At 38.6% G+C, this 25,398-nt stretch overlaps 2 protein-coding genes across 2 annotated transcripts; one reads left to right on the top strand and one right to left on the bottom strand.

The window, feature by feature from the left end:
- Positions 1–607: 607 nt before the first annotated feature.
- Positions 608–7,936, bottom strand: pole4 (polymerase (DNA-directed), epsilon 4, accessory subunit). The gene is made up of 4 exons (XM_067387448.1): positions 7,577–7,936; positions 2,908–2,992; positions 2,762–2,803; positions 608–848 (listed from the first exon to the last, which is right to left on the bottom strand). Exons 1-4 carry the CDS (start codon positions 7,820–7,822, stop codon positions 835–837), a joined length of 387 nt encoding a protein of 128 aa, XP_067243549.1. The 5' UTR covers positions 7,823–7,936; the 3' UTR covers positions 608–834.
- Positions 7,937–12,613: 4,677 nt separating this feature from the next.
- Positions 12,614–24,333, top strand: LOC137021198 (serine/threonine-protein kinase NIM1). Its single transcript, XM_067387447.1, has 4 exons — positions 12,614–12,635; positions 16,426–16,716; positions 21,996–22,264; positions 23,501–24,333. Exons 1-4 carry the CDS (start codon positions 12,614–12,616, stop codon positions 24,251–24,253), a joined length of 1,335 nt encoding a protein of 444 aa, XP_067243548.1. The 3' UTR covers positions 24,254–24,333.
- The last annotated feature ends 1,065 nt before the right edge of the window (positions 24,334–25,398 follow it).

Genomic DNA, 25,398 nt, shown 5'->3' with positions numbered 1-25,398 from the left:
GACAGTGTATATTTTACCAACTATAAATGTTTTTTTTTTTTTTTTTTGCTAGTACTGATCTGTATTTAAATGTCAGAAACATATGGTTGAAAACACTGAACAGTTGTGATATATGATGAGCACTGAACGTGCCCATCCCTGGCTCATCGCCATCCAAAACGTGAACGAAGATTTGAATGTAGCAGTTAATAACATGACGCACTGAACATTATAATCACAGGTATGATGTATGCTTCAAAGGGTTAATTATCAAATGTGATTTAGTTTTGTCTTTTGGAAGCTGGATTCAAATCCATTTCATACAATTAATCATAGAGAAGCCATAATTTGTGTGTGTCCATTTCTAGTCAGTAATATGATCGATTTCAGATTTATGGCATATAAAAACAAAAACTGTTGCTGGTTCCTCACAGGTTGGTCAAAAGGTCTCTTCTGGTTGTAGTGAGCAGAATAGTTCATGGCCAGAATAATCTGCAGACCAGACTTTCTGCTGATAATCAAGTCCAGCAACACAAGAAACACTCAAAAAAGCATAAATTCATGCAAATCATTTTATCCCACTCGCACAAGAAACACACAACACCCAGAACAGATAAAAGAACTTCACTTTATTTAAACACCAAACACGGTTTCATATAACATAGAAAAATACAATTGGCATTTTACAACTTTGACAACTATACAATATTAATCAAACTGCCCAAGCATACCAACATCATCATCATCATCATCATCATTAAAAACACCAGTTTGCCTCTCTTGATTTCGCAAATCTGAAAGGGACCTTCAGAACTTGTTGACCGTCTTTATATTCATATCAATGCATCTTTTCAGTCAGTCCAGAGTACCTATACAAGAGTGATACAGAAAACAAAGTTGATTTAAAGTTTGGTTCCATATCCCTCCACAGTTCTTTTGTTACATTGTACTTTTGGTTCTGAACCATGGTAAGTTCACATCATTGACCTAAGTAACACTGTATATACAAGCTGCAACTTTTTACCATTTGGCGTTTTTGCACCAGGTAGTTATAAGAACTCAGTTATAAGAACTAGCCACCAGGGCAGTCCCCCAGAGAAAAAAAAAAATACCCCTAAGGCCATTTTCCTGGTTGTAATCGCACCGCCAGTAGGAACTCTGAAGTGATCTAAGCTGGCCAACAGCAATGTCATTTAAGTGCATAATTCAACAACGTCAACAACTGGAGGATGCCGTGATCAGAGCAGTTTTTGTTTTGTGTTCCGTAATATTGGAGATGGAATGTAGAATTTATGCGATTGAAAGAGCAAAAAAGAAGGCTAAGAGAAGAAATTTAAGACAATTGCATTGCCACATATCATTGGTGATGAGAAAAGAACATAATGCTGCAGAAAAAGGTGACAGGTAAATACTGTTAACTTTATGTATGTTTGTTTTATTGACGTTTTCCATAATCGTGGAGTTAGTTTGTGGAGTAAGTACTGAAAACCACGTGTTTACACTGCAAATCCATTTGACTCAAAAATTTAAGGGGGTATGTGCATGATGAGAAAATTTGTGTCATCAATTAATCACACCGTTAATCGATGACGTGACAATACCGGTAATACCGGTGTCACCAGGGGGCGAGGCCTGCACCTCTTTTCTTTTTTTTTTTCGCTTATGAATTAGCGGCAATTGCTTGAATGGTGGGTTATTATTCTTACTGAAAAACAGTACAATGACAAACTCGCTTATATTAAACAGAACGTTTATTAACAAAACAAATAAGAATACACCATGCTAGGCCTAATATAATATAACAAATAGGCTAACTTACACAAAGTTTATATAAAAAACTGAAACCGTGGAAACTGTGGAACCAAATAAGGAACAGAACGTTTAAGTTTATTAGTCAAGAGCAGTTATCTGCTCTCGTTCCTTTGTTGTTTGATTAACATTAATGACACTTTAAGATCTGCCGCTGCTGCACACGACACGGATCTGACACGTGTCCCATTTTCTCACAAATCTTTGTTCATTTAAGACTTAATTTAACTAATTTAAGACTGCTTTTATGAGGAAACACAACAAAACAGACATTTTGGCATAATGTGTGTGCGTTATGGTCGTTCAAGACCGGAAGAGAACTTGATACTGACGCGCGTTGTGGGTGTGTCACATAGGCAGGACATTCAAAGACAGCACGTTCTCATTTGTCTTGTCACGCTTGAATGGTTTAAAAGCATTTGTATGATTAAGAGCTTGATCATATAACACAGTGGAAGTGGAAGCTAATTTAGTCCCCCTAAAAAGAGTTCCTATAACTAAAATCGTTCCCAGTTCCTGCGGTGCAAACACGGCAAAAAGAGGGTACTTCCGCCAATAGTTATAGTAACTATGGAAATGTTCCTACGGTACGAAATCCCTATTGTAACTAATGATTAAGGACAAGAACTGCGATTAAGGACAGATTGCATTTAAACTGGGAATAGTCCACATGAGCTGTACGCAGACCACCTTTTCGAGCTGCTTCGGTGCGGGTTACTGATGGGCTTTCACAAAACCAAGCGGAACCACCAACAACAAAGCAGAATATCTTTAATGAAAGAGTTATGTTACTACCAACTGCCTTAGTTTTTTATTTCCTAGAATCAATGTTCTGCATGGTTCTTGCCGTTCTTGGAAAATGAGGTTTGAAGGGAGGAAAGAAATATAGGCAATCAGAATAATCCATAAAACTCGTCCCCACTGCTTTAGACCATTGCCAGCAGGAAATAACATTAAATTACGCCTCCCTTACCTTCCAAAAATGCGAATTCATCTATTGCTTCAATAGCATTATCTGCCAAGAGAAAAAAAGCACCAACAATTACTGCATTAATACCACTGATGTTTCTAGTTAAATGTGCTATACTAACCATTTTAGAATTTAACATTTCAACTTACCCAAGTCTTTGCGTTGAAGAGTTTTTCTCTTTCCCTGTTGTGCGTAAACAAGAGCGTCCTTTGCAATCATTTCAACAAAAAGCTCCTGCAGGCAGAAAACAAATAGGTTAACTCAGATACGAGATATGTGTATTGGTGGGAGCCATCCATAAAAGTTGTTCTGTGCCCTGTGAACTGAAGCGTGGCCCTGGCGGTAGTTAGGCACAAACGGGTCCATCAAGACAACAAATCCACCCTAGTATGACCCAAAATTCAGAATATTCAAACAGACAAGCATTGTATCCATGAATGCAATGCGATGACAGGCTCATAGAAGAACTAGTATTAAAATATTTTTAACAGATCATCTCTCCTCTTTCATTCATTTTATCAGTTACTGTGTCAGGAACAGTCACACAGTACTTTTGTGACACTATGAGAACTTCTGCCATGGTAAGGCAATTACAGTAATTAGCTTTCACTGAGCATATCACACTTTACAAAGCAGTTAGTTGTGGTCCTCAAATTTGATTGTATGAGTAGCATTAATGCTTAGTTATTAGTATTTATTTATATTACACTTGCTCATGGGATATTGCTTAAATGTGAACTGAGACTGTCTTACTATATTTTGTCTTTTCTTTTTATAATCTACAAGCTACATACAAGAAAACAGTGTTTGGCAAAAACATATAATGTGCACTAGGCAGATAGACTGATAGGAAATTGGCAGATAAATTGATAGAAATGATCTCAAATTGAAATGACAGTCAAACAGAGAAAGAGAGAGAGAAAAAAAAATCTTACATTCACTGATCTTGTACAACCATTTTTTTATGCTTTAAAAACATCTGATGTATTCAATATTTTTACCAAGATCATGATCTAGCTGGCTAACATACAAATGGTTTTATTGAAATTGCAGAAATGACTTGTGATTGTCTTTAATATATCAATAAGAAAGTATAAACAACAAACCAATCAGTAAAGTGTTTCAGAATTTATGGAGTTGTATTATGGCTGCTTAATTTCCAGCTTTATGTTTTTTTTTATATAAATAAAATACACACCGATCAGGCATAACATTATGAGCACTGACAGGTGAAGTGAATAACACTGATCATCTCTTCCTCACGGCACCTTTTAGTGGGTTGGTATATTAGGCAGGAAGTAAACATTTTGTCCTCAAAGTTGATGTGTTAGAAGCAGGAAAAATGGGCAAGTGTAAGGATTTGAGCGGGCCTAATAGTGATGGCTAGATGACTGGGTCAGAACATCTCCAAAACTGCAGCTCTTGTGGGATGTTCCCAGTCTGCAGTGGTCAGTATCTATCAAAAGTGCTCCAAGGAAGGAACAGTGGTGAACCGGCGACAGGGTCATGGGCGGCCAAGGCTCAGTGATGCACGTGGGGAGCGAAGACTGGCCAATGTGGTCCAATCCAACAGACGAGCTACTGTAGCTCAAATTGCTCAAGAAGTTAATGCTGGTTCTGATAGAAAGGTGTCAGAATACACAGTGCATGACAGTTTGTTGCGTATGGGGCTGCATAGCCGCAGACCAGTCAGGGTGCCCATGCTGACCCCTGTCCACCGCTGAAAGAGCCAACAGTGAGCATGTGAGCATCAGAACTGGACCACGGAGCAATGGAAGAAGGTGGCCTGGTCTGATGAATCAAGTTTTCTTTTACATCACGTGGATGGACGGGTACATGTGCGTCGCTTACTTGGGGAACACATGGCACCAGGATGCACTATGTGAAGAAGGAGAGCTGGCGGAGGCGGCGTGATGCTTTGGGCAATGTTGGGTCCTGCCATCCATGTGGATGTTACTGTGACACGTACCACCTACCTAAGCATTGTTGCAGACCATGTACACCCTTTCATGGAAATGGTATTCCCTGTGGGCTGTGGTCTCTTTCAGCAGGATAATGCATTCTGCCACAAAGCAAAATGGTTCAGGAATGGTTTGAGGAGCACAACAACGAGTTTGAGGTGTTGACTTGGCCTCCAAATTCCCCAGATCTCAATCCAATCGAGCATCTGTGGGATGTGCTGAACAAACAAGTCCGATCCATGGAGGCTCCAACTAGCAACTTGCAGGACTTAAAGGATCTGCTGCTAACATCTTGGTGCAGATACCACAGCACACCTTCAGGGGTCTAGTGGAGTCCATGCCTCAATGGGTCAGGGCTGTTTTGGCAGCATAAGTTGGACCAACACAATATTAGGAAGGTGGTCATAATTTTATGCCTGATCGGTGTATGAATGCGTGTATATATACAGTAAAACCAAAATTTATTCAGACACCTTGAACATTTCATTCATTAATACTGTTCATTCACTATAGTTAAAAAATGGTAATAAAATATGACAAGATCTCAGAGTTAAACCGTGTCAGAAAAAAATAATCTTAATTATGTCAGATAACACTTAATCAAAAAAAGGTCAAGTCAAAGTGTCTGAATAATTTGTGGTTCCAAATTATCATCAATTTTACTGGTAGTCCACAAATTTTTGGGTATAATGTGTCACAGTTTACTTTATTTTGCTATCCTCACTTACACAAATGAGCTATAGTGTCCCACTAGTAAAACATAAATTATATCTACTGTCTGAATAATTTTTGGTCAGACTGTATGTGTGTGTGTGTGTGTATATATTATATATATATATATATATATATATATATATATATATATATATATATATATATATATATATATATATATATATATATGCAAAAGTATTAGGCACATTAGCATTTTCACCCCAAAAATGGTTTTAAGTCAGTTATTTATATCGTTTGGTGTAGTGTGTCAATAGGATATTTCACTTTACATTTCCAAACATTCCTTTTGCCATTAATTATTATAATCCAATGAGATTTCTGTATGCACAAGGAGTCTGACAACAGTCAGTATGCTCCACACGAAGATCTGATCTCACCATCATTGAGTCCATCTGTGATTACATGAAGAAACAGAAAAAAAAAAAAAACAGAGACAGACAAAATCCAGAAGAACTGCAGCACAGTCTCCAAGACGCTTGAAGAAACTTACCTGCAAAGCTACAGTACTGTGAAAAGTTTTAGGCACTTGTGTAAAAAATGCTCTAATATGAGGATGTGATAAATAGAAATTATTTATCAATTAACTTCTATTAACTGAATCAAATCAATATTTGGTGTGCGTTTAAAACAGCTTTTGTCCAGGTACACTTACACACAGTTTTTCAGGTAGCTTTGAAGGTAAGTTTCTTCAAGTGCCTTGGAGACAGTGCCACACTCTGACCTAGTTTTAATTTTAGCAGGTCAAATCATTCCATTCAGTAAAGGTATGGATTTAGTCATTCTCAGTTTATGTTTTTTCATGAAATCAAGATGGACTCGATGGTGAGATCAGATCACACCAACTGTTGTCAAGACTCTTTGTGCTTACAAAAATCTGACTGGATTATTAGGGGAGAGCGGGGTAAGTTGTCACACTCTATACACTGTCTAACATTTGATCAGCACCATACATCACAATGGTATAAATGGCATACCAAATGAAAGAAGGAAGTCTTGGGCACATATGTTGTATTCATTACATTTTCATATCTTATCTCATTACGGAGTTGTACTGTTGAATAGAGAATGTGCAATTTGCCCCATCAGCGGGTAAATTGTCACACTAGATTATCTAAAAATAAGAACACTTAAACTAAGAACTACTTAATTGTTCTTGATTTTAATTTTTAAATTCAAACCAGAACTGGAAATATAAACAATCATGCCTAGAGAATTTGGAAAAACAATTATTTCAATCCAAACAATACACATTTCAATCAAAACACATTGAGTGGCAAGACCACTTTACTTTGAACTTTAAACTCAAACTTCCTCTGGCTTGCACATAGATCCGTGATAACTGAATGGAATACTGCAGATAACTCGCTTAACTTAACATGTTTAATCTCTGAACATAGCTGACTTATGTTGAACCTCTTTTTTGAGCATGTTTCATGTGTTTATTTGTACTGGGGCAAGTTGTCACACGTGACAACTTACCCCAAAGTCATTGAGACAACTTGCCCCAAACTGACATGTGTGCTAATGTTGGCTAAACTCAAGGTGAGCTCAACATAGCACGTCAGCTAAAGTAACAAAAGACACGTTATTGTCTCCTCCATGTTGTGCAAAATAATAATTTTTAACATTCATATCTAACAAAGTTGTATTGCATAAAATTTAAAGTGCAACTTTTTAAGCCAAAAAATAAGAAAATTTTGCTAACCTCAGATTAGAGCGATCTTGACCACATGTGAACAGGAAGTTGACTGGAAGTCAAACAAAGTGGCTATTTGTTTTTTGAGATAGAGTCTCTAGTTTTGGAGTTATGAAGATATGTGACAACTTACCCCGCTCTCCCCTACAATTAATAGCAAAATGAATGATTGGAAATGTAAACTGATATTTCCCACTGACACACTACTGTCTTAAAAGCATTTTTTTTTTAGTTAAAATACTAACGTGCCTTTAGCACAGTACTGTAGATAGATATCAAATTACAGACAGACGGACAAACACAGAAACACAAATGGACATCACAGACAGACACACGGAGCTAAAATGAACAAGATAACGCAGATAGAGAGCCAGGAGAAGTGAGGGGGAGATGTATTCAGCACGTGGACATATGTGAGTGTCTTACCGTGGCCTTAGCTATGATGAACACGGACTCTTGACTCGCCAGACTCACATCCGGATCTGCTTTCATCAGCGTTTTGATGCGGGACAGCGGTAACTTGGCGAGACGGTGCTGCTGCTGCGCGCCCGTCGTGGGCCCAGCTTGCCCATTCCCTCCGTCCTCCTCCGGCTCGTTGCCTCGGGGCTCGTCTTCAGCTACGCTGCGGTCCAAATCCGACTCCACGGGAGCTGCGGACGCAGTCGTCGCCATTGACGCAAGCGGCTCTCTGTAAAACGAAAGCGGTCGTCTAATCTTCTCCCGCCAAATCTGACTGTAAACACAACCGCGAGGCGAACGGCGGAACAGACGTCACAGCACGACGTCATTTTAGCGGGTCAAATCATTCCATTCAGTAAAGGTCAGATAAAGTCCATTAACAAGTGGTGTTGACGCACTTTATTTGAACGAATGTTGATTTTGAATTAATCAGAGATGACATGTTTGAAACACCAGAGAAAGAGCACCACTACTTCAAATCTTACCTCAGCTGATGGTTACTGAGGAAAAATTTGGGATTTGATGAGGCACTTTCTAAATAAAATGTAAATCTTTTAGTAAATAATTGGTTTAATGCTTAAAGTAATTGCTTATTTATTTATTTAAAAAATAGGCTATAAAATCGTTTCATGTCATTTCTCATTGTATGTCAGAATTCATGTTAATTGATTTGTCATCAAATATTACCATGGCACAATGAAAGAATACCATGGTGTATATATTTTTTTCAATGAATATATGGTAACTATTCAGTACCATGGAAAATGGGGCTACACTGCAAAAAATGCTGTTCTCCCAGTCCAATATCTAAAAATTCCTAGATCAAGAAGCATTTTTCTTGACAAGTAAAAATTATTTTCTTGTTTTAAGGAAAAAAAAAGTCAAATTTAAGTTGTTTTTCCTTAAAACAAGCAAAATAATCTGCCAATGGGGTAAGCAAAATGATCTTAATACAAACTGAAAACTTATTTTTTCCCCAAAACAAGAAAATAATTTTTACTTGTCAAGAAAATGCTTCTTGATTTAAGAACTTTAAGATATCTTGACTAGAAACAAGACAAAAACTCTAAGTAAGAACAACATTTTTTGCAGTGTAGTTGTCACACTATTTTATTCCACTGAATGTTTCTTTTGGTACATTAGGTTTATTTTTGAAAGTCAGTTTGTGCATAGACACATACTAGAGTCTGGGTTACAAAACAGCTATTGACCCTAGAATGCGTAAGACAAAGACAAATGTACCTGGGTCAAAATGAACCATATTGGTATAAATTATTTTCTTAAAAAAGGTGTCCTATAATGAAATATTTAAAGACCCCCTGTGGTGAAAATCAAGTTTTTAATATTGTTTATATGTCTATGTAGTGTTTTTAATATGCTTTAAGACAAACCATGTGCACATTCATAAGTCAGCACCATTGCTGAGTATTTTCTCCTTAAAACTGCAGTGAAAAAAAGAGTCTATTATCAATATAGCGAGTCTATTACGATGTTATGATGAACTATATGCCTTCCTCCACTGACGTTCTGAGTTGTTCAAATAAGCGTTTGTAAGGATACTGATTGTAAGGCTGTCTGACTTTGAGATGAAGAACAGGAACGGTGTGTGTAACATTAGCAACACATTATTAGCTGTTTGATAACGTAGTCAAGCAAAGGGCTAATCATATTATTTCATATTAATGACAGAACCGTCGCAAGGGCTGTGCCAAGTGTGCAAGCGCATATAGGCATATAGCTGACTTGAAGTAAAGCCAAGAAAGTTCATGTTTTGTCCTTAGAAATATTTTAATAGCCTACTATTAAAACATAGCTAAAACAATATTGCTCTGAGCGTGTGCGTGTGACTGTGATTCGTGTGCATAATCAGTCAGTGTGTCCTCACACGTCTAGTTCTGAGAGAGCTATTCAGTCCATTATAAATTTTAGCCTGCCTGGTAAGTTCAAGAAAATACGCTGGAAGTCCGCGCTCATTCAAGGATTCATTCATTCATTCATTTCATTTATTATACAGGAAAGGTTAAAAAGTAACATTAAGGTACAATTTAAACGGGCCTGACTCAGTTTAAAAACTGGTTTCCAGCAGGTTCCTGTTCTGCAGAACATAAAACATAAAACACAATTTACAACACAAGATCATAAACACTTATACAAAACATTAGCACAAGCTAAATAGACAATTACAAAAAAAAAAAAAAAAAAAAAAAAAAAAATCTCTATGGATGTCCATCTGTTTCATGTACGGAGAAGGCCCGGGCGCCTGCAGGACTGAATGTTTTTTTTTTTAAATCTGGAAACTAAAAGCAACGAAATTGTCTAACATCCGCTTAGCGTATGTTCAGAGGAAAATGGCTGAGCGAGTGGAGGCGGAGTAATTTCCATATTCATTGATCCGTGTAATGAGACAAGGGTGTACAAGCATGAAAAAAAAAAATTCACTTTTTTTTAAATATGTCATTTTGGTGATCAAAGATGAGTTTTAAGGGATAAAATAATTGACTACAGGGGGACTTCAATATGATACACAGATATTTTAATATATCAAACATGCTTATTTGTCCACTTTCCTTAAAGACCCCCATGGTGAAAATCAAGTTTTAATGTTGTTTATATGTCTATGAGGTGTTTTTAATATGCTTTAAGACAAACCTTGTGCAAATTCATAAGTCAACACCATTGCTGAGTATTTTCTCCTTAAAACTGCAGTGAAAAAAAGAGTCTCAAACCCGCAGTTTGAAATCACTGGTGTTTCTGATGTCACAAACTACCTTCCAATCACGTCAACGTGCCGGCGGGATTTAGCATGTCATGAACAGCGAACTAGCAGGGGAGTCTCGAGAGAACCCAGGTTATCCCGGTATATTGTTCTGTTGATATGAAAAATCATGTAGATTTAATAAAATGACGGGTGTGTGATGTATATTACGATGTTATGATGAACTATATGCCTTTCTCCACCGACATTCTGAGTTGTTAAAGTGTTTATAGGATACTGATTGTAATGCTGCGTTCACAACGAACGCATCTGGGGCGTCAAATTCATATCAGACGCGTCTAGTTGGACGCTTGAACATTTTGAAGTCAGATGCTTCAGATGCGAATTCACATCATGGGAGGGGCTTCCATCTCTTTCTGCACAGATCTTCTGAATAAACACATCATCTTGTTAGTTGGAAACCAGTAGCGGCAATTTAACTCGGTTATGCCAGGTGTTGTTCCGAATTCTGACCCCCTGCCAGATTACTACCCCCCTCGTTGAAGACGCTACCTGATTGCCTAATCCTAATCCTAACCCCTCCCCCACACCTACTCCTAAACCTACCAATACTAGGGGGGTAATAATCTGGCAGGGGGTCGGAATTCGGCACAACACCGGCCGGCTTTTGCTAACTAGCAGGTGGGCTAGTATCAACGGCTAAAATCATGCAAAGCGTTTTAAAACTAACCGATTGTCTGATTTCTTTGCTTATCCTCTTCCAGGCAAGGTCCTTTTTATTCCTGTCTCGATAAAAATATGATGACACATCACAGAGTTCAGGTTGGCCACACACAGCGACTTTTATCTGTGTTCTGGTCTCCACCGTTGATCACGTCATAAACATGTTACTACCAAAGCAGAGTCCCTGATTGGTTAACGCGCCGCAAATTTTCACCGGAGTTGAGATTTTTTGGGCATCAGACACTCGAATCGCGCGTCAGGCACATGAACGCTCAATTCGTGCGTCAACGGCCGATTTGTGCCACGCTAGACGCTTGATTCATGCCGCAGGACGTCTAAACGCGCGTTTACATTGACTTAACAATTAAATCAGATGCCCCAGACACGTTCGGTGTGAACGCAGCATTAAAAGGCAACTGTCTGACCCTAACATGTGTGAACAAGTGACCGATTTCAGCCGCAGCTTCAACGTCTGTTTATAGTGTAGGAAGGGGTGGAACTTAAGATTCTAGAGAGCATTTGATTGGACAGAAGATTTGATGAGAAGCTGAAGTGTGATGTGATGTCATGAAAATCTGTGATCCATTTTAGCAGAAATGAGAGACTGTACGTTTTGAATGCTTACATCTCCTAAATGTTTTTGAACACATTGTTTTGGAACACACCAGCTTACATATTCATACTAAAAGCTAAAAAACTAAAATTTTGTTTTCAGGGGGACTTTAATAATAATGGTTCAGTTTGACCCCCTTATATGCATTCTTTTGTTTCCTATATGACCAAGATTTTTTTTTTTTTTTTTTTTTTTGAGGAGTTTTTGTAAATAAATAAATGTTTTTATTGATAAAATATTTTCAAAAGCCACGGCCTGCATTTTGAAGTTAAACTTTTCCACCATTATTGCCCAGGAAATAAGATACAGTTATGGAGTATAAATTGTTTCAAAATGGTAACCTGCCATTAAACAGTCTTTTCAGTCTATTTCAGTTTAATTATGTTTTTTTTTTTTTTTCTTTTCAGTTAAAATGAAACAGTGATATATATATATATATATATATATATATATATATATATATATATATATATATATATATATATATATATATATATATATCAATTACAAGTAGAGTTCATTCATAAAAATAAGACCATTGTTTTGGCCAAGAAAAATTGTTATTAGTGAAGTGTAATTTAACTAATAATAATACAATACATATGACTTTCTCCAAGTGACAACCTGCCCCAACTAGACTTTTATATGATGATATTGGAAGATTATTTTAAAAATGTTTTAATTTTAGCAGTTTTGAACTAGATGTTTAAAATCACATTTACTAGTCTTCCCTATATCAAGTATGTTATTACCATCTTACCATCACAAAAGTACTTTTTATATGAGTAGGATGTGTGCACGCAGCATTTGCACAGCTTCATTGAGGTGTGTTGAGGTTTGGATATTATTACATTCTTCTAATTGGATTGAACACTGGTGATCGGTGGAGGATTATAGGCTAGAATGAGAGGTTGTCCTACTGTTCTCTACATTCATGCATATAGACACCAGCATGAAGGATCCACAGCTACCAGGTAAGGTTTATTTCTTCATTAATGGAGAGTTTTTAATCAAACAGCAAGGGAGTGCAAATATAAGATCTTGGCCATTTTAAAATGTTCTTTTGAAAGGCATCATCTCACTGTTTTAATTATTCTGTGCCATGTTAGACCTCTTTTATGTACTGTAGTACACGTTAGGACAGGTTGCATAGATTATGAACAACTGAAAAAAGATAATGACAAATCACATTTTTACAAGACAAATGTGATCTTCTATCATCTGCATACAGTGCATGTGCTTGAGATGTAATCACTATTTCATTGATAAATAAAAAATCTTTCATTTTAACACTAAACACTGTTTTGATCTGCAGATATTGGTTTGTTAAAGACGATGAAGCGTCTTACAGTACAAAAGTGAGTCCAGTAAATAAACATTAAGATGTATATAATTTTTTATGTTATTATATTTGGTGGACAAGAAGAAAATTTTTTTGTAGTTTTGTATCATTTTAGTGAAATTTACAACACTTAATGCTATTATAATGTAAAAACTTTGTATTAAAAGCAGCAAAAGCCACTAATTAAAAGTAGTTCAATTAAGTCTTATTCATTCCCAGCTATTTGTGTTCTTCCTGTAGTTTTAGTTAGTATTACTGTTATTGAAAGTAGTTCAGTGGATTTTCTGTGTATTTTTAGAAGTGTGTCGAGCCTGCAACTTGTGATGCATGGTCTTAAAAAGGCTCCTAATCCACCCTGCTTAAAGACTTTCCTGTTCAGACTTACAAGGCTGATCTTGCCTCCAGTGCTGACATACTGGACATTTGAACTAAAATAGAAAGGACATGCAGCCATGGATTAGGATTATACAAGAACATCTTGAGAGATGCGACTCTTAAGTATGTCAAGTTAAATTTGAGATCTTCAAAAATAACATTTAAATTTTGTGATATTTCAAAAGGGTGTTCAGCATGTAATTTCATTATGCTGGTGGTGCCGTGCACGTCTCATTTTAGGTTTAGGTCTTTAATGAATAAGTAGGTGTAGGGTTATACTGTACTGTAGTCTAATTTTAGTCAATTTTAAACTTTAACCTCTCATACAGTAGTGGCCAAAAGTGTTGATGGTTTTGATTAAAATATTTGAGGAAAATATTCAGTGTTTTTTTTTAAATATTTTAAAGGTGCCATTGAACGTTTTTTTACAAGATGTAATATAAGTCTAAGGTGTCCCCTGAATGTGTCTGTGAAGTTTCAGCTCAAAATACCCCATAGATTTTTTAAATTAATTTTTTTAACTGCCTATTTTGGGGCATCATTAAATATGAGCTGATTTATGCTGTGCGGCCCCTTTAAATCTCATGCTCCCCCGCCCACGGAGCTCGCGCTTGCCTTAAACAGTGCCTAAACAAAGTTTACACAGCTAATATAACCCCCAAATGGATCTTTACAAAGTGTTCGTCATGCATGCTGCATGTATGTGTCGGATTATGTAAGTATTAAATTCTGTTATATTGTTTACATTTGATTCTGAATGAATTTGAGGCTGTGCTCCGTGGCTAACGGCTAATGCTACACTGTTGGAGAGATTTATAAAGAATGAAGTTGTGTTTATGAATAATACAGACTGCAAGTGTTTAAAAAATGAAAATAGCGACGGCTCTTGTCTCCGTGAATACAGTAAGAAACGATGGTAACTTTAACCACATTTAACAGTACATTAGCAACATGCTAACGAAACATTTAGAAAGACAGTTTACAAATATCACTAAAAATTTCATTATATCATGGATCATGTCAGTTATTATTGCTCCATCTGCCATTTTTCACTATTGTTCTTGCTTGCTTACCTAGTCTGTTGATTCACCTGTGCAGATCCAGACGTTACTAGCTGCCCTTGTGTAATGCCTTTCATAATGTTGGGAACATGGGCTGGCATATACAAATATTGGGAGCGTACACCCCGACTGTTACGTAACAGTCGGTGTTATGTTGAGATTCGCCTGTTCTTCGGAGGTCTTTTAAACAAATGCGATTTATATAAGAAAACAATGAGGAAACAATGGAGTTTGAGACTCACTGTATGTCTTTTCCATGTACTGAACTCTTATTTAACTATGCCAAGATAAATTACATTTTTCATTCGAGGGCACCTTTAAATATGAGGAAAGCCTGGCACAAAATTATTATATTATTGGCATGTTTAATTGAGTCAACTCAGTCAACTCCAAGCACAACTATGCAATATGCTAAAAAAATCTTTAACACATTTGTAATAATATTTGAAAAAAGAGTGCAGATGTCAATTTTCACTTTTGGCCACTTACTGTATGTCTCAAAGATAATAGTGATCATAATTGAGGATATTTTTAAGTACGTTTTTTAATATATATATATATATAATAAGACATTGAATTATTGCAGTTTTGTATGGCATCAAAATGACTATATTGTATTGGCCTCAATTTTCTGTTCTAGACTATAGAGTCTAGACTATTACAAGCAGATTTTCTATATCAGTGTCATGAACCCTGTTCACCCCATCTATGAAAGGTTAAGCCTCTGTAAACCTTTCCTCCAGCATGGAAGGTCATTAGGAGGAAGTGTCCCAGTCTGACATGGACATTGATTTATATTTCTCATGTCATTACAAACCTTTATTTAAAGGCTTATACTTATTTTTATACTAAAATTATTTTGTATGTAAACAATTACTAAGTCAAAAGGAGGGCTTCTGTAACTCTAAATAAATTAAATTAAATTATAAATGAATGTAGTCCATTTAAGTTGATTCTTATTATGGATAGTCTGCCTTTGTTTCTGTGTAGGTTGGGTTTTGTCACATGTTTAATTTCTCTGACCTATAGTTTTCAGTTTGTCTCTATGGTTTTTCATTTTTAAAGGGTTAGTTCACCCAAAAAATTTAAATTCTGTCATTTATTTCTCACCCTCATGTAGTTCCACACCCGTAGGACCTTCGTTAATCTTCAGAACATAAATTAAGATATTTTTATGAAATCCGATGGCTCAGTGAGGCCTCTATTGCCAGCAAGATAATTAACACTTTCAGATGCCCAGAAAGCTACTAAAAACATATTTAAAACAGTTCATGCGACTACAGTGGTTCAACCTTAATGTTATAAAGCAGCAATACTAAGCTTCATGAACACACATGAACTGTTTTAAATACGTCTTTAGTTGCTTTCTGGGCATCTGAAAGTGTTAATTATCTTGCTGGCAATAGAGGCCTCACTGAGCCATCGGATTTCATAAAAATATCTTAATTTATGTTCTGAAGATGAACGAAGGTCTTACGGATCTGGAAAGACATGAGGGTGAGTAATTAATGACAGAATTTCATTTATGGGTGAACTAACCCTTTAATTAAAGTGCACACCTGTTGTTCTTTTCATTGGTTTGTTCTGTGTATTTAAGCCCTGTGTTTTATTTTTTTCAGTTCTTGGTCCGTTCTCATCTCATTATGTTTGGTTGTTCTGTTTCCTGTAATATTGATAGAGTTTTATGAGTATTTTGTTCTGTTAAATAAAGAGAAGACTGCTGCGTTTAAATCCTGCATTTTTATTTCTCCCTGCTTCAACCAAACATGACAATTCTGTGAGAAATAATATTTTGACTTGAATAAAACCAGTTCATTTAGATTTTATTTTTTTTTTTTTCAGTGCAAAATGTCCATAGACACAGTGACTGCCAGATTAACCTAAAACACTCTTCATATTCTCTACCATAGAGGCTGCATGAATTAGTTTTTAACCACCTTTGTTTATTAATTTCAGTAATTTTACTTTTGCTTTGTCTCATGCAAGGTACCAAAATACTAAACGTCTGGGCGAAGCAACATGGGAAAAAAGGAAAGAATGAGCCAGAGGCCCAACCTGCACGGACAGAACCAGAAAAACGCACAGTTCCGGCACTGACACCTGAGCAACGTGCGAAGCAAACAGCCTTCGAGAGGGTCCTCTATGACATGTCCCACAATGAGCGGGTCATCGATGACATTATGTTGGGCCGCAGGATTGCTTTCTATGAGCTCAGGGGAGAAATAGGGACTGGAAATTTCTCCCAGGTCAAACTGGCTGTTCATGCTTTGACTAAAGGTGAGACAATCAGTGATCAATTTCAGTATGATGATTACTTAAAGTGCCCCTGTTATGCTATTTTAAAGGTTCCTATTTTAAAGGTTTTGTTTTGGAGGTCTACTACCATAGGTTTACATGCATCCAAAGTAAAAAAAAAGAAGTTAATTTTCTTATAACATTGCACATCACCCTTTTTTCTCACATTGTCTGAAACGATTCAATAAAGGATTCAGTCTCTCTGTCTGAACCCCTCCTTTCCGTGAGCCTACTCTGCTCTGATTGGTCAGATGGCCCAGTCTGTTGTGATTGGTCTACCAGGTCAGAAATTAAACACCCAATACCATATCTGAATTTCAGCTCCAGAGGCTTCCTCAACACTTGTATAAACAGTTATAAGAACAGTAACGATGATGTCCATTTTACAGTATCAATTCAGTATCAAGTCCTCATCTTTTGGAAGTGCATGCAAAGTGGATTTGCTATCACAGCACAGAAAACAGCGTCTTCTCGACATGTTGACAAAACAAACCAAACACTTCGAGGCTTCAGCTAACTACAGAGTTTGGGAGTGGGTCAAAGCAGAAAATTGTTGTGCAGGAAGTAAGACTGGAATGACTGACGACCCCAAATTGGTTCTTTCTTTTGGGAGACAATAACTCGTTATTGTGCACTTCGAATCTTTGCAGACCTTCATTCACAAATAGTTACATTACACACTATCCAAAAAAAGCATAATAGGGGCACTTTAAGGGTGTACTCGCACTAGGCACCTTGAACCGAGCCCGAGCGTGATTGTCCCCCCTCACACTGCACTTAACGTTCCACACTTACGTCATATATTTGATGCAACTTTTTGAATGGAAGAAAACAGGAAGAAATGCACTTTTGCTAAGATACTGCCTAATATCACTTATGCCGCACAATGATTTTCACTTGCACGTATCAGAGGATTACAAAGGCAGCTGACGTTAATGGTGGAATTTACATTTACATTTATTCATTTGGCAGATGCTTTTATCCAAACCGACTTACAAGTGAGGAATACAACAAGCCACAAGAAGTGCTCAATACAAGTTTTAGGCAGTGCTCAGAGTATCATAAGCTACAACAGAGGAAGTGAAAGGATAGGTATAGGATTTTTTTTTAAAAAAATTCTATTTTAGGATGAGGATTAGTGCTCACGAAAGAGATGAGTTTTCAGCTGTCTTCTGAATATAGCCAGGGATTCTGCATTCTGGATGAAGGCAGGAAGATCATTCCACCAGCAAAGGACAGTGAACAAGAATGTCCTGGAGAGTGATTTCATGCCTTTCTGTGCTCATTTGATGAGCGTAGGCTTCTGGTAGGAGTGTAGACTCGTAAGAGTGAGTGGAAGTAGGAGGGTGTTGAGCCTGTGGTAGATCTATAAGCAACGCCTTGAATTTGATGCGAGCAGCAAGTGGTAGCCAGTGCAACGAGATGAAGAGAGGCGTGATGTGGGCTCTTTTGGGCTCGTTAAAGACAAGACGTGCTGCAGCGTATTGAATCATTTGTAGAGGCTTGATTGTGCATGATGGCAGCCCAGCCAGAAGAGCATTGCAGTAATCAGGCCTAGAAATGACCAGGGCCTGGACGAGAAGTTGTGTTGCATGTTCTGTTAGAAAGGGCCTGATTTTCCTGATGTTGTATAGTGCAAATCTGCATGACCGAGTGGTCTTTGCCGTTGTAATGATGACAGTAGTACACACAAAAGTAGTAACTGTTCCGTGCTCTGGCACGGTTAGCGCTCACACTGCATGTGAACCGCAGGCACTCAGGCACGGTTCAGAGCGCCTAGCGCTTTTAACCCTCAGAGTAACCCTAGTAGGCGCTCTGAACCGTGCCCGAGTGCGTTTAACCCTCAAAGTAACCCTGGTAGGCGCTCTGAACCGTGCCCGAGCGCGTTTAACCCCCAAAGTAACCCTGGTAGGCGCTCTGAACCATGCACGAGCACGTTTAACCCTCAAAGTAACCCTGGTAGGAGCTTTGAACTGTGCCCGAGCGCGTTTAACCCTCAAAGTAACCCTGGTAGGCGCTCTGAACCGTGCCCGAGCGCGTTTAACCCTCAAAGTAACCCTGGTAGGCGCTCTGAACCGTGCCCGAGCGCGTTTAACCCCCAAAGTAACCCTAGTAGGCGCTCTGAACCATGCACGAGCACGTTTAACCCTCAAAGTAACCCTGGTAGGTGCTCTGAACCGTGCCCGAGCACATTTAACCCTCAAAGTAACCCTGGTAGGTGCTCTGAACCGTGCCCGAGCATGTTTAACCCCCAAAGTAACCCTAGTAGGCGCTCTGAACCGTGCACGAGCAAGTTTAACCCTCAAAGTAACCATGGTAGGCGCTCTGAACCGTGCCCGAGCACGTTTAACCCTCAAAGTAACCCTGGTAAGCGCTCTGAACCGTGCCCGAGCACGTTTAACCCCCAAAGTAACCCTAGTAGGCGCTCTGAACCGTGCCCGAGCGCGTTTAACCCTCAAAGTAACCCTGGTAGGCGCTCTGAACCGTGCCCGAGCGCGTTTAACCCCCAAAGTAACCCTAGTAGGCGCTCTGAACCATGCACGAGCACGTTTAACCCTCAAAGTAACCCTGGTAGGTGCTCTGAACCGTGCCCGAGCACATTTAACCCTCAAAGTAACCCTGGTAGGTGCTCTGAACCGTGCCCGAGCATGTTTAACCCCCAAAGTAACCCTAGTAGGCGCTCTGAACCGTGCACGAGCAAGTTTAACCCTCAAAGTAACCATGGTAGGCGCTCTGAACCGTGCCCGAGCACGTTTAACCCTCAAAGTAACCCTGGTAAGCGCTCTGAACCGTGCCCGAGCACGTTTAACCCTCAAAGTAACCCTGGTAGGAGCTCTGAACCGTGCCCGAGCGTGTTTAACCCTCAAAGTAACCCTGGTAGGAGCTTTGAACTGTGCCCGAGCGCGTTTAACCCTCAAAGTAACCCTGGTAGGCGCTCTGAACCGTGCCCGAGCGTGTTTAACCCTCAAAGTAACCCTGGTAGGAGCTCTGAACCATGCCCGAGCGTGTTTAACCCTCAAAGTAACCCTGGTAGGAGCTCTGAACCGTGCCCGAGCACGTTTAATCCTCAAAGTAACCCTGGTAGGCGCTCTGAACCGTGCCCGAGCGCGTTTAACCCCCAAAGTAACCCTAGTAGGCGCTCTGAACCGTGCCCGAGCGTGTTTAACCCTCAAAGTAACCCTGGTAGGAGCTCTGAACCGTGCCCGAGCGTGTTTAACCCTCAAAGTAACCCTGGTAGGAGCTCTGAACCGTGCCCGAGCGCGTTTAACCCTCAAAGTAACCCTGGTAGGCGCTCTGAACCGTGCCCGAGCGTGTTTAACCCTCAAAGTAACCCTGGTAGGAGCTCTGAACCGTGCCCGAGCGTGTTTAACCCTCAAAGTAACCCTGGTAGGAGCTCTGAACCGTGCCCGAGCGTGTTTAACCCTCAAAGCCCGGTTCGTGGTGGGCCAGAGCGTGGTTCGGTTGGGCTCGAGCACGGTTCACATGCAGTGTGAGCGCTAACCGTGCCAGAGCATGGAACAGTTACTATTTTTTACGCATTACTGTCAACATTAGGACAGCATACATCTTTATTACTACTTTGATAGCACACTTATCAATTCATGTATATAATTCGAGTGTATTTGGGTTTATAACACGTCTGCTTCTCACCTTTGATGAACCGGAATTGTAGTTTGCGAGTAAAGCTGCAAATTCCTCCATTAACGTCAGCTGCTGTAATAATCCTCTGATACATGCAAATGAAAATCGCTGCGCGGCATAAGTAATAATATATATTAGGCAGTATCTTAGCAAAAGTGCATTTCTTCCTGTTTTCTTCCATTCAAAAAGATGTATCATATATGACGTAAATGTGCTCCGGCCTGGAATGTTAAGTGCAGTGTGAGTGCAGGGGAACGGGGAAGTGGGGACGGGGAGCAATCACACTCGGGTTCGGTACTGTATATACAATGGCCTCCCAAAGTATTTGGCCACATTGCCACATGCCACAAATAAAACCAAGTGGAAACAAGTTTAACATCAACAGAAAATATCTCCCTTTGCATTGAACTTTGTAGATGTTGTTTATGCTCAAGCTGCAACATTACACACTAACTAAAGTTAAAAAAGTGAAATCATAATCAAGGACACCTTTAAACTCTCTCTGGTGACATATGTCTGACTTCTCCAATAATTGAGTCTAAACCCAAGCTTGCATAAATCTGCCTCTGTTTTATAGTGCAACACTTACATCTTAAAATCCGGTCAACAACCAATGATCAGAACCAAGTCCCCGCTTCACAATTTTTCTTTTGCGAAAACCTGTTGCACACAAATTTACTTAACAGTAATGAAGAAAACATCTGTCACTACTTCTGTTTCTTTGCAAGATCTATGTATTGCTGTATTCTGTAGTTTGCAGCCCTGACGGCAGGCGGCACAGTTTAACAGGGTCTGTAAAAATGTCAGTGACCATGAGTTGATCTGCTCATGTAATCTCATCAGATTTACAGCACCCCCTCTGTGAATCTCTCTAATATTTTGGGGGGGACTGGTGAGATGCCTCCTGAAAAACAACACAGCAGGGAGGCCTCTCAAGAATTTTGCCACGTATTTAAAAATAAAAAAAAAATAAAAAATCTTTAATAAGATTTTAAGCCTGACATATGAAATAATAGTTATTAAAATGGGATACTTTTTATATTAAATATGATATATAAAATATTAAAACATTTTTTCATAGACTCATAGGCTTTTATGGCTCAAATTATGATAGTAAAATATGGTGCTCATATCGAGGATGATGTGTTATATTTAATACTCACATTTTAACATGATTTTTCTAAAAAAATAAAAAAATTAATAAAAAATAAAAATAAAAATGCATGGATAATTAAGTAAACCTATACAATTCTTCAGTCCAGTATGTGTTCATCTAGAAGTATTACTATCAATATAAAATGTTTTCTTATGTTTACTTAATAAAATCAGTAATGATTTCACAGCAAAAAGGCACAAGTCATTTTTAGAACTATACTAAAGGGTCTTTTACTTTCTAAAAAAGTATAAACTATCAATTGTATGACAGAAGATATGTACTATTTCAGCACAGTTTTGAATGTGAGGCCGTAAATGTGCACATTAAATATGATACAGTATAGGCTTTTTAGGGTTAAGTTAACAAGGTCACTTAAATGTCACTAGCACCCCCACGAAGTTTGTATAACATGGATTTTCCCAAATATAACTCACTTTGATTTCTCTCTTTCTCTCACACACAGAGCGTGTTGCAGTAAAGATTCTTAATAAGGCGCGTCTCGACAAGAAGTCTCAGAACATATTTGCCTCAGAGATCATCTGTATGGAAAGACTCTCCCATCCAAACATTGTGCGTCTGTATGAGGTGCTTGAGACCAGTAAGCATTTGTACATCGCTATGGAGTATGGCAGTGGAGGAGACCTGTTCTCACGCATCACCACCAGGGGGCGCCTGTCAGACCTGGAAAGCAAGCTTGTATTTGCCCAGATCATCTCAGCCATCAAATACATGGTGAGAGCAGCAGGGCTTTGTCCCCCAACAGCAAGAGTCACTATTTATATTGCTCATACTTAGGAATTTTATATTAGGTGGCCTTACCTACTATGTACTTACATCCAAAAATACTTATTGTGTTCATACTGTATGCTGCTATTGAGGTGGGATATGTGTAAAGTTAGGGAAAAGTTTGGTGGTGGTGTAGGTTTAAGGGTGGGTTAATGTGTAATTATAACAGTGTAATTATAAATGTAATTACAGAAATTAATTACAGATCTATCCATCCATCCATCTATCTATCTATCTATCTATCTATCTATCTATCTATCTATCTATCTATCTATCTATCTATCTATCTATCTATCTATCTATCTATCTATCTATCTATCTATCTATCTATCTATCTATCTATCTCATAGCAACCACCTAGAACACCCTAGCAACTGCATAGCATCCATCCAGAACACCATAACAAACCCCCAAAATACCCTAGCAACTGCATAGCAACACCTAGCAACCACCCAGAATACCTTAGCAAGTGCATGGCAATACCATAGCAACCATTGTGAGTATCTTAACAACCGCATAGCAACACCCTAGCAACCACCCAGAACACCCTAGCAACACCCAGCAACCATCCTGAGTACCCTAGCAACCACCTCAAGTACCTTAGCAACCACAAAGCAACACCCTAGCAACCACCCAGAATACCTTAGCAATCACATAGCAACACCTTAGCAACCACTTAAACTCCTGTAACCACTCAGAGTACCCTAACTCACTCACTCACTCTATCATCAAAACTACTGAACTAAAATTTTCAAACTGAAAACCTTCAAACTTCAAGCTTTTAAAACTACTTTAAACTTTCTGGTTCAGCTTTTTTAAACCAACTTAAAGTTTGTCTCAACAAACTTTTTTATCTAGTTGAGAATTACAATTTTATTTTTTATTTTTTTTTACTGTTTTTAACTGAAATTTAACTGAAAATGAAAGGTTTGGGCTCAGTAAGATTTATTTTGAAAATATTTTTATGCATTATATTGGCAGTAAAGACAAATATTGTTATAACATAAATATTGTTATTGTTAATTAATACTGACCAGCAATATTCACCATGAATTATGTGAAATGATATATTTTTTTTTTTCAGTTGTTATTTAGTAGTTTGTTAGTTTCCTTTTATTACACTTATAATTTATATAATCTTTTTTAATTGGTGTAACTATAACGGATCTGTTTATTTTTCAGCATGAAAATAACATTATCCATCGTGACCTGAAAGCAGAAAATATTTTTTACACCACATGCTACTGCATCAAAGTGGGCGACTTCGGCTTCAGTAGCGTCAGTGAGCCGATGGAAACTCTGACCACGTTTTGTGGCTCCCCGCCGTATGCGGCCCCTGAGCTCTTCAGAGACAAAAGCTACGTGGGCCGTTATGTGGACATCTGGGCGCTGGGTGTCCTGCTCTACTTCATGGTGACCGCCACCATGCCTTTCTATGGCGACAACTTAGGCAGACTGAAACGTTGCATCCTGCAGGGGGCGTACAGCATCCCGCCCTATGTCCCTGACTCCTGCCAACTGGCTATCAAAGGCATGCTGAGACCCGTACCTGTGGACCGCACCACGGTGTCACAGCTGATGATATGCTCCTGGCTGAAGAACATCGAATACCCCAAACCCTATCCTGCTTTCAGCATGACGCCCAATTTCCTAGCTGACCCTGCAAAGAGCCTGTGCGTGGAGGAACAGGAAGTAAAGTCAGCTCTGAGTGAGCTGGGTATCAGTGCCACACATCTGCAGAATAACACCTGCACTGACTGTCGTAGCCCAATAACCGGAACTTATCGTATCCTGCTGCACCGCATCCAGAAGAGGAGATCTGTGGAGGCAGTGGGATATTCTGCGATCGGCCCAGAGGATTTTGGTAACAAGAAATACTGGGCTAACAGCGCAACAGCTAAACACAATCCCTCTGCAGTGTGTAATGTTCTATGAAGACAATTGTGATCATATTTGTATGGTCCATGTGTGGATAATATGTCTGATGCCATGCTTCAGGAAGTAATGAATTTACATGTATGAAATTCTAATCGCAAACCTATAGCATCCCAGCATCAATCCCAAAATTAAGCTTTTACTTTCATTAATATTTTCATAATATACCAAGCTAGAAAGTTCCCTTTATCTGTGCTTTGGTTCTCACCTGCTGCTAAATCAATGATGATTTAATGATTCATAAATGATTCAATGTTTTACAAACAAATGACTCTTCCGATTCTTTTTAGCAAATCAAAAAACATACAGTGCAATAAGTGTAGCCTGATTCCCAAAATGAATGACTCTTACGAGCCGGTTCTTTTAGTGAATCAAAAACATATAGTACAGGATAACCAGTACAGCCTGATTCCTGAAATGAATGACTCTTATGAGTCAATTTGACCCTTCGCAAAGACCCGCCCCCCTTAGTTACTGTTGCTTTGTCCGACAAGTCATGGCTCTGACACGCCACACGCAGTGAAAAAGTCGACAATAAGTCGACAGACAAGACAGAGCAGATTATTAAACAACGTCCCAGCTTTCAAACTGTGTAATTTTTTAAGAAATTACAACAATGAAAAACATTTTGTGGCTCTTTACTGTGTTGTGACAGATTGCTGTAGCGCCTCAGCTCAAGCGGCTCGTGAACTGATTGTCACTACTAGTTAATTTATAGCATCAAATAAACATAAATGAACATGAAAAGGAATGTTGTTTAAAATGCGGAAAGATGTCAATACACACCATTTTTCAAGTTCAAGTCCACCAAGGTTAATCTTCTAACTCCTGACTGCTTTGTCAGACAAAATGGCGGATTCGGCGTTATGATTGGTTAGAACGCTTGTCAATCAAACTCCCGGTGAAGGGTCAATTCTTTTTAGTGAGTCAATAACATGCAGCGTGACCAGTGTAGCTGATTCCCAAAATGAAATACTCTCAAGAGTCAGTTCTTTAAAGCTTAAGCAAATCAAAAACATACAGTGCAAAAACATACAATGAATTGCTCTCGTGAGTTGGTTCTTTGTAGCGAATCAAAAACATACAGCAGTGTAGCATGATTCCTGAAATGAATGAATCTTAAGAGCCGTTTTTTTCTAGTGAAT

This window comes from Chanodichthys erythropterus, chromosome 6 (genome assembly GCF_024489055.1).
Source record: "Chanodichthys erythropterus isolate Z2021 chromosome 6, ASM2448905v1, whole genome shotgun sequence".
Classification (NCBI taxonomy): Eukaryota; Metazoa; Chordata; class Actinopteri; order Cypriniformes; family Xenocyprididae; genus Chanodichthys; species Chanodichthys erythropterus.
This window is presented reverse-complemented; position numbering and strand designations above follow the sequence as displayed.